Below are 16,463 nucleotides of genomic sequence, written 5' to 3'. Positions count from 1 at the left end.
ATCAAGCGCTGGAACAGTTCCTCCATTGCTATGTCTCAGATCACCACAATAATTGGTCTGAACTGTTACCTTGGGCAGAGTTTGCTCGTAATAGTGCTATTAATGCTTCCTCCCAGTTATCCCCGTTCATGACGAATTATGGGTTTCAACCATCCTTGTTGCCCGATTCATTCATGTCTCAGGGTATTACGGCTTTGGAGGAGCATCTCCAGCAACTTCGTTCCACGTGGGTGCAGATTCAGGATTGCCTTCATCATTCTATGCAGCGCCAAAAGTTCCAGGCTGATCGTAGGTGTCTGCCCGCGCCCTCCTACCAGGTTGGTGAGAGGGTTTGGCTGTCCTCCCGCAACTTGAACCTTTGTGTGCCTTCCAATAAACTGGCTCCCCATTATGTTGGTCCTTTTCGAATACTCAGACGGGTCAATCCTGTGGCCTACGCTCTTGACCTTCCTCCTGCAATGCGCATCTCCAATTTTTTTCATGTCTCCCTCTTGAAACCATTGGTTTGTAATCGGTTTACCACTGTGTTGCCTCGTCCCCGTCCTATCTTTGTTGACAACCATGAAGAATATGAGGTCAGCAGCATTATTAACTCTCGTATGTCCAGGGGTCGTGTACAGTATTTGGTTCACTGGAGGAGCTACGGTCCGGAGGAACGTTCATGGGTTCCCTCCTCTGATGTTCATGCTCTCGCCCTCCTCCGTGCCTTCCATGCCCGTTTCCCCAATAAGCCTTTTGTCCTCCCATGGGAGAGGGGTCGTTGAGGGGAGGGTACTATCAGGGGTTTTTCCCTGCTTTGTTTGCCATGTGCTGCTGGCAGCCATTTTACTCACCTCTCTTACTGACTCTGGTGCATAGTTTGTGTGATGCTGCTCATTTCCTGCACGCCCTTAAATGGCCAGACTGGTGTACATCATCCGTGTGAGACAGGTTGCAGTCTCAGAATTGTGATGTCATCACTTATTATTTAAAGGGCCTCTGTTCAGTATGCTTTGCTCTTGCGCTGTCTCAGACCTGTTTGTGAGTTCCAGTTCCTGTGTATTACCTGGCTGTCTGACGTCCCTCCTGGTTCCTGATCTCTGGCTTGTTCCTGACTCTGCTGCTCTCCTTGTTCCTGATTCCGGCTCGTCTGACTACTCGCTTTGGCTCCTGACTCAGCTCATCTGACTACCAGCTCTGGTTTTGACTCCTGGCTTGTTATTTGACTTGTGGACTTTTTATTATTTTTTGTAATTAATAAAGGTGTGATTATTTTTGCACTTCTCGTCTCAGTCTGATTCCTGGCATCCTGACAGTAGCTAATGGGTAGTGAGGTCAGTGAAGCGACGTTCTGCAGCAGGGACTCCTGTGGATTGAGCAGAAAGAGGAAAAACATAAGTTTGATAACCAGCTGCAGCCTGGAAGGGAGAGCATCATAGAAAAGAATGCCAATGAGTGTTCTCTGCCAGCTCAGCTAGGGGTAACAACCCAGACCAATTAGTATGCTGAGAATTGACATATGCTCTGAGATAAGCTTAAAGATCCTGATTTGTTCTCTCCGTCTGCCCGTTTGTCTGGAGATGGTAACCAGAGGACAAAGAAACAGTGGTTCTAAACAATTTGCAAAAGCTTCTCCAGGAGGTAGAAATGAATTAAGGTCCTCTGTCAGAGACAATATTTACAGGTAGACCATGTAGTCGTACCATGTGTAACAGAAAAAGAGTGGACAATTCTTGGGCTGTAGGTAACTTAGGTAAAGGTACAAAATGAGCAAGTTTGGAGAACCGATCCACCACCACCCATATGACTGTATGATGGTCAGAAGGAGGAAGGTCTACATCAAAATCCATTGCTATATGTGTCCATGGTTGTTAAGGTATGGACAATGGTTGACGTAGGCCATGTGGTAGGGAACGGGGAGTCTTAGTAACAGCACAAGACTGACAAGCTTTGACATAATCCTGAGGGTCTGACTTCATGGTAGGCCACCACACGTGTTGGGAAAGTAGTTTAAAAGGTTCTTATCAAACCAGGATGACCTGACAGCTTGCTGTCATGAGCCCAGGATAGTACAGGAGAGTGAAGGTTTGGAGGAACATAACAGATCTCAGGAGCCGCAAGAGCTTCAGAAGGTTTTCTTGACTGGGCTCGTTGCAGTCTTTGAAGAAGAGAGGTGTTAAGTTTACCTGGTGGGAGGTATGATGTGTTCGATAGGAGCTTCAGAAAAGTCACTAGACTGAGGAAACTGATGGGAAAGGGCATCAGCCTTTTTATTCTTGGTCCCTGTAAGGTAAGAGACTATAAAGTTAAAACGAGAAAAGAATAGGTCCCACCTGGCCTTTTAAGGATTGAGTCGATGAGCAGTCTCTAGGTACGACAGATTCTTGTGTTCAGTGAGAATCTGAATGGGTTGGGTGTACCCTCTAGCCAATGATGCCATTCAGTCAGGGCCATCTTAATGGCTAAGAGTTCATGATTACCCACATCGATTGTACGGCCGAGGTAGGTCCAACTTTGTAAAGTAGCAATCATTTTGGGACGAATCATATAGTTAATTGATCAAAGGAATAGGATAACTATTCTTAATATTAATGTTGTTTAGGGCTCTGTAGTCGATACAGGGTCTGAGACCACCATCTTTTTTAGTGACAAAAAAGAAGTCATCCGGCAGGAGAGGAGGAAGGGCAAATAAAGCCTTTAGCTAGGTTTTCTTGGATATATTCCTCCATGGCCTTGGTTTCAGCTTTGGAGAGTGGATAAGTCCTCCCTTTAGGAAGTGGGGCTCCAGGAATTAGGTAAATTTTGCAGTCGTAAGGATGGTGAGGTGGCAACACATCAGCTGCTTTCTTTTCAAAAACATCTGTAAATTCTGCATAAACTGAGGGAAGATTAAAAGGGGTCTGAAGGCTGGCTATAGGGACATGATGCAGCAGAGTAACTTTAGCCAGGCAGGCATTAAAGCAGGATTCACCCCAAGAGGCCAACTGTCCCTCAGTCCAGTCGAACTGAGAATTGTGTTTACGTAGCCAAGGAAGACCAAGGATAAATGGTTGTGCAGTTGTTCGGTATGTAGGACTCCCACAATCAAGGTTAGGGGTGCTGATTTGAAATGGATTAAACTTGATCCAAGGGGAGTGACATCCAGAGTAGTTATTTTAAGGCATTGTTTTTTCTGAAGAAGAGGCAAACCTGTATGAATCCTGAAATGGTGATCCAGAAAATATCCAGCTTCCCCTGAATCAATAAAGGCTTGAGCGTGGACAGAATTCTGTAGAAAGGTAAGGGTAACAGGTACCAGGATCCGAGAAGAGTGAGAGAATTAGTAGTGGCTACACTTAGAGGTACCCCACTTTTATCCTCTAAACGTTGTCTTTTCCCGGCAGTATATCACAATTTTTGAGTTGGTGTGAATTAGAAACACAATAGAAACACAGCAAGAGAACGAAGAAAAATTGATAATAGGAGTAAATTAGAAAGTTGCTTAAAATTGCATGCTCTATTTAAATCACGAAAGAAAAAATTTGGGTTCAGAATTAAAATTATATATCTAAGCGCCAACAATAGAGGCAGGGTCTTATCTAAAATAAATTACTTTGACAATATTTATTATAATATTCATTCCATTTCTGGAAAATAATACATAAATTACAATGTGAATAAGCAACTGTTTACAGTTTCCTCTTGTTAAAATTGACTATTTTCCACTATGGAGTTTCCAGGTTAATACAATGAATAAAATATATAACACCTGTATTTGGATTCTCCAATTGTAGTCAAAAAATGAAGTAAAAATCACATAAAAGTCAATGAAAACCTTATATTCCCTCATGGATCCATGTTCACAATCTAAAATTTAACAATGTTAACAGTCACTATAAAATAGAAATTTAACAATGTTAACAGTCACTATAAAATAGAAATTGAGGGACTTCCGGTGGGCGGGCGCATCAACAGGACGCAGGGGAAAAGAGCTCCGTGTAAACGGAGGAAAAAAGCAAGTAAATTAACTGCTTTAAGCGCCCCACGGCTCTAATCCTAGGCGGTATCTCTCAAGGTAACCGTCGGACCCTTGATAGAGCACGGAGCAACCATCAAGCTCCACATCGGAGGGACATACGCAATATCGCCGAAGGGCGGACTGCCGCAGCTGCCACCACTCACTGGGAAGGGAGGAAAAACTTCAACGCTAGTGAGCGAACAGAGACATTGTAAGTGATTGAGACACTGAAGCTGGGTCTGAAGGGACAAGCGACACACATATCCTATACCGATAAGCATTTGGGCGCAAAACCAAGCGCCATTTTGAGCCCAGCTTCTCACTCACCACAGATCCCTCATACAGTAGTTCAGGAATTGTGGCAATTAAAGACATAAAAAAGCACTACACAATAACTACCCACTAAAAAAAAAAAAATTTTTTAGAGACTGCAGGCTAGAAAATAGAAAAGCAAAAACAAAGCATTTGCAGTTCAACTGGAAAACCGAAAGTAAAGACACAGGACATACAGAACTCTCAACCCCTTACATCACTTGGACAAGGGTAAAACAAGATCTACACTAAAGGGGAGGAAGGGGACAACAGAAAACACAGCAAATAGATTGCAGGGAACTGTGGAGACTGACTAAAACAGCCGCACTATCTGCTCCACTCGCACTGCTCCCCTTTTCTTGAATTTCTCAACTGTGAGACAAGCAGCGAATATGGCACACTAAAAAACAGCCATAATCCCCCCACTCCTTCGGAAAATACTGATTTCAGACATATGTTTTGACCCTAGAAAATTTCACTCTTCACTTAGTAGTCCTTGAAACTAGACCTGTTTGCATGCAGAGATATTTTTTGCCATACCATAAGAAAACTGACACAATGTTGGGAAGGCAGAAACAGCCAGATAGGCGCAATAAAAACCACATAGAAGCTCCAGAAATAGAACATTCAAGAACGGATGCTTCGGATCTCCCTGCACAAGATACACATCCAATAGTATCCCAACTCTCTGCCCTTTTCTTACCTAAGATTGAGCAGCTCCAGACTGGTATGGACACGCTCTCAACAGACTTTAAAGCTTTCTCATCACGTCTCACAAGTGTAGAGCAGAAAGTGGAGGAGAGTGAGGAAAGACACAGAGAAACCTCATCATCTATCACCAACCTCCAAAAACAAAACAAGATGCTACAAGCCAAGCTGGAAGACTTGGAAAACAGGTCGAGGCGGAACAATATTCGTATAGTTGGAGTTCCAGAGTCCATCCCAGCAAGGGACTTGATAGAATTTGCAGAAACGATTCTCCCAGGCCTCTTAAAACTCCCAACCACTAGTATACCATGCGTGGTTGAAAGGGCCCACAGAATTGGAATGTTACAGAGAGATAATGTAGAGGACAGAGCCCCAAGACAGATAATGGTGCGTTACCTTAACTACAAGGACAAAATGTCGATGATTAGAGCTTACAGACAAATGCCAAATATCACATTCGAAGAGAAAAAGATATACATCTTTCAAGATTACTCGGCAGAAGTCACGAAGAAAAGGAGAGAATTCTCACCATACTGTAAAGAACTAATAGCTCGAGGAGAGTCAGTGGCGCTGCTATACCCAGCCAAACTAAGGCTGCAAACAACGCAAGGCCCGAAAGTGTTTGAGACCCCACAACACTTACAGATATTTTTGGACCAAGTGAAGAGACCCCTAGGCAACATGCAAAGAGAGAGAAGGGAAGAGGACACTGAAACTTGAAACAGGAAAGTATTTTAAGACTCTTGGGACAAATGACATCCAAGGCTTAACAGCCTTAACTGACCTAATAGAGGGTTGTTAAGAACTCAAAGTGGTACTACCACGGATTAAATAACCAAACTAGAGACTAGGGGAGGGGGGGAGGGCTAGTGGGATTATTTGAAGTTCATTTATACAGTTATTCAATTGTTCAGTGTTTTGTTATCTTGTTTATTTAGTTGCTAACTTGTTGTATCTGTATTATTGTTCCACAAAGGAGATCTAACTTCCTGCCTACATACTATAACTCACCAATACAGCTAAAAATTGATAGTCATCTAACTGTGAATTCTACTTGCAGAGCCAGGGTAAAGGAAATTGATCGGAATCCAGGCATTTTGGTAAGACTGTACTCTCTCCCTCTACCAACCAGCAGTAAGTAAAAACACCACAAGTCACAATCACAAACATAAATTACTACTGAATTGACTAGCTTGCATATACCTAGAGAAACACAACATGAAAATTGTGTCATGGAATGTGGGGGGTATCACTTCCCCTATAAAGAGAAAGGCCATACTAAAATACCTTAGAAATCAGAAAGCTGACATTGCTATCCTTGAAGAAACCCACTTATCAAACATCGAACACCAAAAACTGAGACAGGGGTGGGTAGGGGAGGTGATTCATACCACATATGAGGCAAAGCGAGCAAGAGGAGTTGCTATCCTTTTTAGGAAAAACTTAGAATATACTATTGACAAACAACAAGTAGACACGGAAGGGAGGTACCTACTCATTAAAGTACAGTGTGAAAAAAAAACCTTAACTATTGGGGGGGTATATGGCCCACACACTAACAAAAAAGAATTTTGGGGAGACTTAAGCAGCAAAATATTACAATTTGCAGACAACCAATTGATTTTGGGTGGAGACTACAACATAGCCCCGCAGACTCCAGCAGACAGGTTCAGAGACCCCACATCCAACATCATGCAGACCACTAATTTACGCAACACTAGAAGGGAATCCCTCATCCTATCTAAATTCCGAAACTCATTAGCACTAGCAGATATATGGAGAGACAAACACCCAGAAGAGAGAAACTACACCTGCTCGACCCCAGCTAAGAACACACTTTCAAGGATAGATTTGTTTTTGACAACCCACTCACTGGGACCCAGCATCACCGACGTAAACATTGACGTTCCCACAATCTCAGACCATGCACCTATCAGTCTCAAACTTAACCTGGTACCACGAAGGGAGGGACCCTGTAGATGGTTCTTCCCGAAATATCTCTACGGGGATGTTAACTTCAAAAATACACTGGTAGGGGAGTGGAGAACATATACGAATTTAAACAATGCACATAAAGATCATATCCAATTGTTTTGGGAGACAAGCAAAGCAGTCATGAGGGGAGTAATAACCTCATACGCGGCAGGCAAATTAAAAAAGATGAGAGTAAGAACGGAGCTATTGCTTAGAAGAGTGTTAAGTGCCAGAAATAAATACTTGCGTAATCCTACCACCACCACTAAACACAATTACAGAACAGCAAAAGCTGAGAGAGACACAGCACTCAACCAAGACACAAGGAGGGGAATGACAGCGATGCAAGCAAAGTTCTACAGATTTGGTGACAAAACCGGAAAGTTCCTAGCTAGACTTACCAAACCCAACAGATATATCAATGCCATTAGAGGGGGAGACACAATACATACAACCACACCGAGCATACAGGCAACTTTCAATAAGTACTATCAAACACTATACAGGGGAACTGAAGTAAACAAGCAAAAACAGGACCTATTCTGGGAATCCATATCCAACCCATGTATATCAGAAGAACACTTAAATCTTTTGAATTCGACAATATCAGAGGCAGAGACCTTGAGAGCTATAAACACTCTTTCACTTGACAAAACCCCTGGACCTGACGGCCTACCCGGGGAATATTATAAATTGCTGGGAGTGAATGTGACGCCAACTTTAACCGCACTTTATAACAGAATTATGACAGGTACAATTACCCCAAATGACCGTTTCACGGAAGCTAATGTTAGCATTATTCCCAAAGCGAATAGAGATCCACTCCTACCTCAATCCTACCGCCCTATATCGTTAATGAATCAGGACTATAAATTACTGACAAAAATTCTAGCAGACAGACTGGCAATAGCCTTACCCACTCTAATACACACGGACCAGACGGGCTTCGTAAAGGGACGCTCGTCAGTTTTAAACCTCAGAAAACTCCAATTCATTCTAACACACTTCTGGAACAAGAGAGGGGAGAGGGGAGGGGGGACCCAGGCAGCGTGCGCGCTGTTGGTGGACGCGGAAAAGGCCTTTGACATGGTCCTATGGGATCATCTTTACTACACACTGCACAAATTTGGTATCACGGGTCTTTTCGCGCACACGGTCAGGGCACTTTACGCTAACCCTAAGGCATCCATACTAATAAATGGGATCCCCTCTCCCTCCTTCCAACTGGGCAGGGGAACCAGACAGGGGTGCCCACTTTCACCCCTGCTTTTCGATCTGGCGATCGAGCCCCTGGCCATAAAAATAAGGACAGAAACAGAAGGGTTGTGGGTGGGAGAAGTAAAGTGTCACCTGTCGCTTTTTGCTGATGACATGATACTCTACATCCAGAACCCGAAAGAAAACATTTCACAAATAATGCAAATCATACACCAATTTGGCCTTGTTTCGGGTTACAAGATAAACACGGACAAATCAGAACTGATCTGGTTGAACAAGCAGTCCACACAGATAGACCTACCATTTAGCTTCAAACACGTCACAGACTCCTTCACATACTTGGGAATTAAACTCTCGATAGACCCCAAAAAATGGTATCAACTGAACTATCACCCCCTAATTAAGGATATACAAGAGATGTTACTTAGATGGGGTAAATTACCTGTCTCGATGGCGGGAAGGATAGCTTTAATTAAAATGATTATATTTCCAAAGCTTCTTTATCTGTTCCAAATGATACCGGAAAATATACATAAGACTGACCTAATTCAGCTAAACAAAACATGCCTTTCCTTTGTGTGGGCAAAGAAAAAACATAAAATACAAGCTTCCAGGATGATGGCAGAGATTGGTTCAGGGGGATTTGCGCTTCCCAACTTCGAGGCATATTGCGGGGCAGCCCAAATTAAATACATACTAGATTGGCTAACTGGGACCCAACATTTTACACTACCGGCACTAGAAACACAACCAATATCTCCTTGGTCATTACAAGCTATCCCACACATGTCGCCCAACCAAATCACCAAACTCCTAAATGAATACCCTATGCTACTTCAACCTCTTCGAGCCTGGTGGAAAATGTGTAAGAAGCTCCAGTTTAACCACAGATACACAAAATATCTCCCATTAAGTGGAAATCCAGAATTCCCAGCGGGAATAGACACTGGAGTATTCATCACATGGAAAACTAGAGGATTAGCCTCGGTCTCCCAGTTGATAAACACCTTGGACATGATGATTAAACCATTCCAAGAATTACAAACGCAATATAACCTGCCACACAGACATCACTTTGCATACTTACAGGCAAGACATTACATTAAAGACTTACTCAAACAGGACGAATTACGGAATCAAAATCTGGGAACTAATAGATTAATACACAGAAAAGTACAGGGAGAAACATCCATTTCCCACACATACAAACTCTACATGCAACAGACCAACGATTCAGCAATGAAACACATTGGTGACATATGGTCGGCTATATTGAACACAGACATCTCAGCAGATATAGTAAAACGAAGCATACAGAAAGTGAGAAAGGCTACGCTATCGGTGGTAAACAGAGAGTCACACACTAGACTTATACACAACGCGTACATACCCCCGAGGATTTATAAAAAATGGAGACCAAACTCAGAAGGAACCTGTCAAAAGTGTAGAGCACCAGAGGCAGACATAATCCATATGATATGGAGCTGCCCAAAGATTAACAGATTTTGGGCGATGGTGGAGCATTGGCTACAATCAGCCTTCAAGATATCCATAAACATTTCCCCCGCCATGGTAGTATTTTTACATACCCCAACACCACACTCAGGGAGCACAGGAAAATTGACTAGCAATGTAATTTTACAAGCCAGGAAACTGATCTTCAAGGGATGGTTGGGTGGTAAAGCCCCCACGATCCCACAACTCAAAGCAGGTATGCAGAGCCAACTAACAGTAGAGGCCGTAGATGCAATGACAGATGTGCAGAGTAGAACTAAACCCTTTATTCAGAAATGGGAACCATACATTCATACATTAGACATTTCCATGCAAACACATATCTTGTATCCTCTTAGGAACACTGAATTCTTACTAGGAGAGCGTCTCAAAGGAAACTGGGAATTTCTCTATAATGAGAGAAACAGACACCAAAGGAACATAACATAATATACACATTAACAAATAGTCAGTTGATCTTGCTGGAGAGGGAGAGAGGAGGTAATCTGGAGGGTAACTTTAAATGTGAGAGGGTGAGACTGCTGCGGGGGGTGGGTAAATTGAGGAGAGATGAGGGAGGAGGAAAAAATAAAAAAAAAGGGGGTTCTGTAAAATTAACCTTCAAGTTGATCTAAACATACTGTAATGAAGTCAAACTTGACACTGTATCTGTAAAATATTTGTTGATTTATGGTAACCTCTGAAGAATAAATAAAGTTTATAAAAAAAAAAATAGAAATTGAGGTTTCCCCTAATTTCTTGATAAAAAATATATATAGGATTTCAAGCTCACCTGCTAGTTAGGTATGCAGGGATTCTTATTACCCCTTTGACTTATATATTCTATTGCTGACTGTCTCTATTCCAGGCTGCAAAACACTAAGATATCGGCTTATCTGATATAGTTTTTGCACAATGATAGTTTACATACACTCCTAATGTCTGAGCGGGTTACCGCTATGGCTCAGCGGGTATCGCTATTGGATGAATTAGTTATTATTTAAAAGTATAGTTAACCAGAGCTTAGGCTCATTGGAAGAGCTTATGCACAATTTCTTGGATATAGACGAAAACACTTATGTTTTGAGCGAGTGGCTGTTAATCCAATCGCCGTGATATAAGGTGATTCCTTTGTGACTAATACAAAATAGAAAATAGGATATATAGGAGCGCCACTGGCTAAGATATACCACAGGAGTCAAAATATTAAAATCGAATATTTGTACAAGTATTTAATAAAATCTGCGTAGATAAAAAATAACAAAAATTGACAAAAATTGACAAAAGTTAACAAAAATTAACAAATAATGAGATCAGAATATTAGACCGAACTGATGAACTCACTAGAGTACAAATTCTAGGGATAATAACCCTTTGATTCCTACTGCATGGATATAATCCAAAAATGAATTGGTACAGCTCATATGTTTAAAAATGAGATCGTGAAACGTAAGTGTCAATATAACCATAAAAATAAAAATGAATTCAAATATAAAAAATGAAAGGAAATATAATTGTGAAGATAACAATCCAGTAAAGGACAAATCAAATCCTTGTGATATATAATACTCCTGTGTATAATGTGCAATAATATAATACAATCCAAAATGAGTGAGTTAATGCAATACAATCAAAATTAAGTGGGTTTAACCATTTATAAACCTAAAGCTCAACTAAGCTGGTACCAGCTATAATTCAATTAGCTTTGGGACACACCGGTCCGTTCTGATAATAAAACTTTCCAATAATTGATATATATCTGGTTATAAAATCATATCGTGTGACAATTTATAAAACAATCAAATAATAAACAATTAAAACATTTATGTCATCATTATAAACGATTGAATGAAAGAAGAATAATAATATAAAAAGTATAAAAAACAGATGAAAAAATGTCCAAAATCTATCAAATCCTGATGAAATGTAAGTAGTAGTTCCTTCCTTAAAAGTCTAATTTGAGTAAAGTCCTTGAGTATATTGAAGTCCAAAGTCCTAATCCTTAGATAGAGGTATATATATAAAAACCTAAAAGAAAAAGGAAAAAAGTGCACTAAACAAATGTGCTTTTAGGGTATGGACTATTGAAAATAGTCTTACCATTCAAAGCCCGGTCCTGGATATGATTAGCCTCTCAATCTTGGTTTTCGGATAGTCGTCTACGCGTTTCGGCCCTCTAAATGGGGCCTTTTTCAAGACATGTGGAGGCTTAATCAATGCTGACCTTTTATATTTTTGTATTGGGCGTTTTTCACAATTGCGCCAAAAAAATTGCGCCAAGAAAATCCCGCCAAAAATCGAGTCCGATATTGCCAGTTTGTTTGTTGCCACTATGTCTCACTTCCGCTCAACAACCGGATGTCTATGTACTAGGTACTTCCGGTTTTTTACCACTTCCGGTTTCGCGGAACCATTTTGCGAACGGGCAAGAAGGAACAACAAATTTTCGGCTAGACCGGATATCAATATGTGCGGTTCTTCCGGTTTAAAGAAGCCATTTTGGAAAAGGGCAAATTTTGACTGATATCGGGCTAATATATCCAGGACTTACAATATTTATCATGTACATTTATTTCCATGACAATAATAACTCTATTTCTTGTTGTATTATTCAGTATCTCATATATGATAAACTTAAATACCAATTGAAATGAACATAAGAAAAATTGTTGTTATATAAAATTCCAACAATAAATAAGTGAAGTGAATATTTTAAAAAATTACTAAAATAAAAATTATAAAATAAAAAAAAAAAAAAAAATTACAAAAATATATATAAAAATATATAAAAATATAGTAATCTTAGATGGGTTTAAAGATGTTCTTTGTATTTAACTTTCAATGTATTTTGATCTAGACTTAAATTCCCTAATCTAATGCTGGATTGGTGCATGATACTTTCATTAGGTATTTTTTACTACCGTTATTTGGCAGTTCGACAATATCTTTTTCTTTGTTATTAGGTAATCTGGTGTATTTTATCTCAAAGAAGATACTGAGACCTATTAATTTATTTGGATTGCTCAATATGGATTGCTTTTGATAAACTCCAATTGACTTTAAAATGAGGTTCACGAAATCTAGACATATGTTCCCTAATCTAATGTTAGACATCTTTTCTTTGTTGTTGGATAATCAGATGTATTTTATACTGAGACCTGTAAATTTCTTTTAGATCTTAAAGAGGATGCTGGGACCTATAAATTTCTTTAGATTGCCCAATGTGGATTGCTTTTGCTGAATTCAAATTAAGTTTAAACTGAGGTTCAAGAAATAAATGAGAGAGATTGGTTTATTAGAAGAGGTGGACGATCTCAAAGTCAGCATTGAGACCTTTTGGATGGATACAGTCTAGGTTAAAAATCCATTTTGATTCTGTTTTCAATCATTTTGATTCCATATCTCCTCCTCTCCAATCTTTGTTCACTTTGCATATTCCCATGTATTTCAAGCTTTTATCACTTCCACCATGTACTTCTTTGAAGTGTTTATAGAGTGGTAGATCAACCTTCTTCCATTTGATCTGTAGCAGATGTTCACGGATTCGGTCTCTCAGTTTTCTAGATGTCTGGCCCACATATTGTAGGCCACACCCACACTCGACCAAATATATTACAGAATGGTCAGTACATCTTATAGTTTGTTTTATGTGAAAGACTTCATTTGATACTTTAGACTTGATCGTGCTGGTTTTTATTCCATGTGAGCATGCTTTACAAATGTGGCATGGATAGAAACCGCATAATTTTTTGCCCATAATGTCTAAAGAATTTTTAGCTTTATTTTCTTTGGGTATACTTGGAGCCAGAATCGATTTTAGATTGTTGGCCTTTCTATAGACAAAATTGGGTTGTTCTGTTAGATGTTCGCCTATAATATCGTCATTTCTGAGTATATGCCAGTGTCTCTTGATTATGTCTTCAATTACCTTTTTTCTTTCACCATATTGGGTTATAAAAGGAATTTTCAGGCCTTCAAACTTGTCTTTAGTTGGTTTCACCTTGTATGTGAGAAGAGAATCTCTTTTTATGTTGTTCACTTCTGTGATGGTCTTATCTACAAAGGATTCATCATATCCTCTTTCCAAGAATCTGGTTTTTAGCATTGATGATTGCTTGGTCCACATTTCTTCACTTGAGCAATTTTTTCGGATTCGTAACAATTGTCCTTTCGGGATATTCGATATCCATTTCCTATGATGGCAGCTTGTGTGATGGATATAATTGTTAGAATCTACTTCCTTGAAGTGGGTGGATGTTACAATTCTTCCCTTTATCACTTTTATGTCCAGATCTAGAAAGGTGATGTGATCTTTGCTGATGGTGTTGGTAAATCTCAAATTGGACTGGTTCAGATTCATTACGTCTAGTGTGTGTCTTAGATCTTCTTCACTCCCCTTCCAGATGATTAGGAGGTCATCTATATACCTTTTATATAGGACCAGGTCCGCGCCCGCCGGACAGGAATCCCAGAAAATAGTTTCCCATCTTCCCATATAGAGATTGGCGTAGCTAGGCGCGAACCTGGTCCCCATGGCTGTCCCACACACTTGTCGATAGAACACATTATCGCAATAAAAATAATTATGTTGAAGGATATATTCTATTCCGTCCAGTATGAACCTCTTTTGGGGTTGTGGCATACTGTCATCTTTATCTAGGAAGTGACTAATAGACTCTAATCCCTTCTCATGTGGAATTGAGGTGTATAGTGATGTTACATCACTAGTGATTAGGATATAGCTTTCATCCCATTCCATGTCTTTTAGTATATTCAATACTTCGGTGGAGTCCCTTAGATATGATGGTAGTGATCTAACGTATGGTTGAAGTTTTTTATCTATATATTCAGATAAATATCACAGTGAATCACCTTTTTCACAAGAAAATTTGCACAAGTTTTAAGTTGTTGGCACAAGTGTATTTTGCTGAGTTTATTTTGCTGATTTTGTTGATTTTGTATTAGTTTGCACGTGGTTATTTTGTATTAGTCACAAAGGAATCACCTTATATCACGGCGATTGGATTAACAGCCACTCGCTCAAAACATAAGTGTTTTCGTCTATATCCAAGAAATTGTGCATAAGCTCTTCCAATGAGCCTAAGCTCTGGTTAACTATACTTTTAAATAATAACTAATTCATCCAATAGCGATACCCGCTGAGCCATAGAGGTAACCCGCTCAGACATTAGGAGTGTATGTAAACTATCATTGTGCAAAAACTATATCAGATAAGCCGATATCTTAGTGTTTTGCAGCCTGGAATAGAGACAGTCAGCAATAGAATATATAAGTCAAAGGGGTAATAAGAATCCCTGCATACCTAACTAGCAGGTGAGCTTAAAATCCTATATATATTTTTTATCAAGAAATTAGGGGAAACCTCAATTTCTATTTTATAGTGACTGTTAACATTGTTAAATTTCTATTTTATAGTGACTGTTAACATTGTTAAATTTTAGATTGTGAACATGGATCCATGAGGGAATATAAGGTTTTCATTGACTTTTATGTGATTTTTACTTCATTTTTTGACTACAATTGGAGAATCCAAATACAGGTGTTATATATTTTATTCATTGTATTCACCTGGAAACTCCATAGTGGAAAATAGTCAATTTTAACAAGAGGAAACTGTAAACAGTTACTTATTCACATTGTAATTTATGTATTATTTTCCAGAAATGGAATGAATATTATAATAAATATTGTCAAAGTAATTTATTTTAGATAAGACCCTGCCTCTATTGTTGACGCTTAGATATATAATTTTAATTCTGATTGTTTGTTCATTGACCACTAGGGGTCAATTTATCTTAGCCAAGGGTCAATACCAACAGGCGCTGGGTGATTTTCCTGTTAAAAAATGTGGGTTCAGTGTCCCTTTAAGGCAGAGAATGGTCAGAGACAGGCAGAGTTCGGCAACAGAAAGGCAATCCAGCAGTATAGCAGTTCAGGGGTAAACCAATAGAATGGTCAGGAACAGGCAGAGGTCAGCAACAAAAGGTAATCCAGCAGTTTAGAAGTTCAGGGGTAAACCAATAGAATGGTCAGGAACAGGCAGAGATCAGCAACAAAAGGTAATCCAGCTGTTTAGCAGTTCAGGGGTAAACCAAAAGAATGGTCAGACAAACAGAGTTCAGCAATGCTAAGGCAGTCCAGCAATTCAAGGGTTAAACAGGCAGAGTAGTCAGACAAGCAGAGCTCGGTAATGATAAGGCAATCCAGCAATTCAAGTAATAAAGCACCTAGGAGTACACACAGTTACACCTATACTTGGGCAAAGAATGCAGGAAACAGAGGTACTTACATAGGGGTGGATTCACACCAGGGAGGGCACCCAGCTGCAATCAGGACCGGCATCAGAGTAACTTGACATGCAGCAATGACATCATCTCCGCTTGCCTGAAGCAACCGCCGCATCCAAGGCAATGGCCGGAACCGGAGCGGCGTGACAATGAGTAGGCAATCCATGAAGCCTTACTCTGAGATTCTTCATGTAGGGTCTGCCCCGATCAGATCTTCTTCAGGCTCAGTGGAAGGATTCAGGATATGATTTAGATTCTGTCCTTTCTGAGATAGATTTCTTCTGTCAAGATTATCTACTAATTATAATTGAGGCTTATAGTTATTGCACTATTTTTCTAGAGTTTTATGATTTAAATAAATTAAAAAATAAAGCGTATTCCTGTTTTTCAGATTCTGTATAAGAGCAGACTAGACTATGAGTGTAGAAAAGGAAGATACTGTAAATCAAAAATGTCCCCATTAATCAAATCCC

General features: G+C 39.8%; 1 protein-coding gene across 2 annotated transcripts in view; it reads right to left on the bottom strand.

Annotated features, from left to right (window-relative positions):
* The window catches only part of LOC128654051 (uncharacterized), a 129,114-nt gene that overhangs the window by 93,077 nt on the left and 19,574 nt on the right, over nucleotides 1–16,463 (bottom strand). Inside the window, exon 1 of one of the 2 annotated variants that reach the window (XM_053707707.1) lies at nucleotides 15,993–16,238. The exons of the other annotated variant lie outside the window; for it this stretch is intronic. Coding sequence (XP_053563682.1) covers nucleotides 15,993–16,156 — 164 coding nt within the window. The 5' untranslated portion in view covers nucleotides 16,157–16,238. Of the gene's footprint in view, nucleotides 1–15,992; nucleotides 16,239–16,463 lie in introns of those variants that run through there. 2 annotated transcript variants of the gene reach the window in all.

Source organism: Bombina bombina, chromosome 3 (assembly GCF_027579735.1).
Source record: "Bombina bombina isolate aBomBom1 chromosome 3, aBomBom1.pri, whole genome shotgun sequence".
Classification (NCBI taxonomy): domain Eukaryota; kingdom Metazoa; phylum Chordata; class Amphibia; order Anura; family Bombinatoridae; genus Bombina; species Bombina bombina.
The sequence above is the reverse complement of the archived record's forward strand: the minus strand, read 5'-3'. Positions and strand labels throughout refer to the sequence as shown.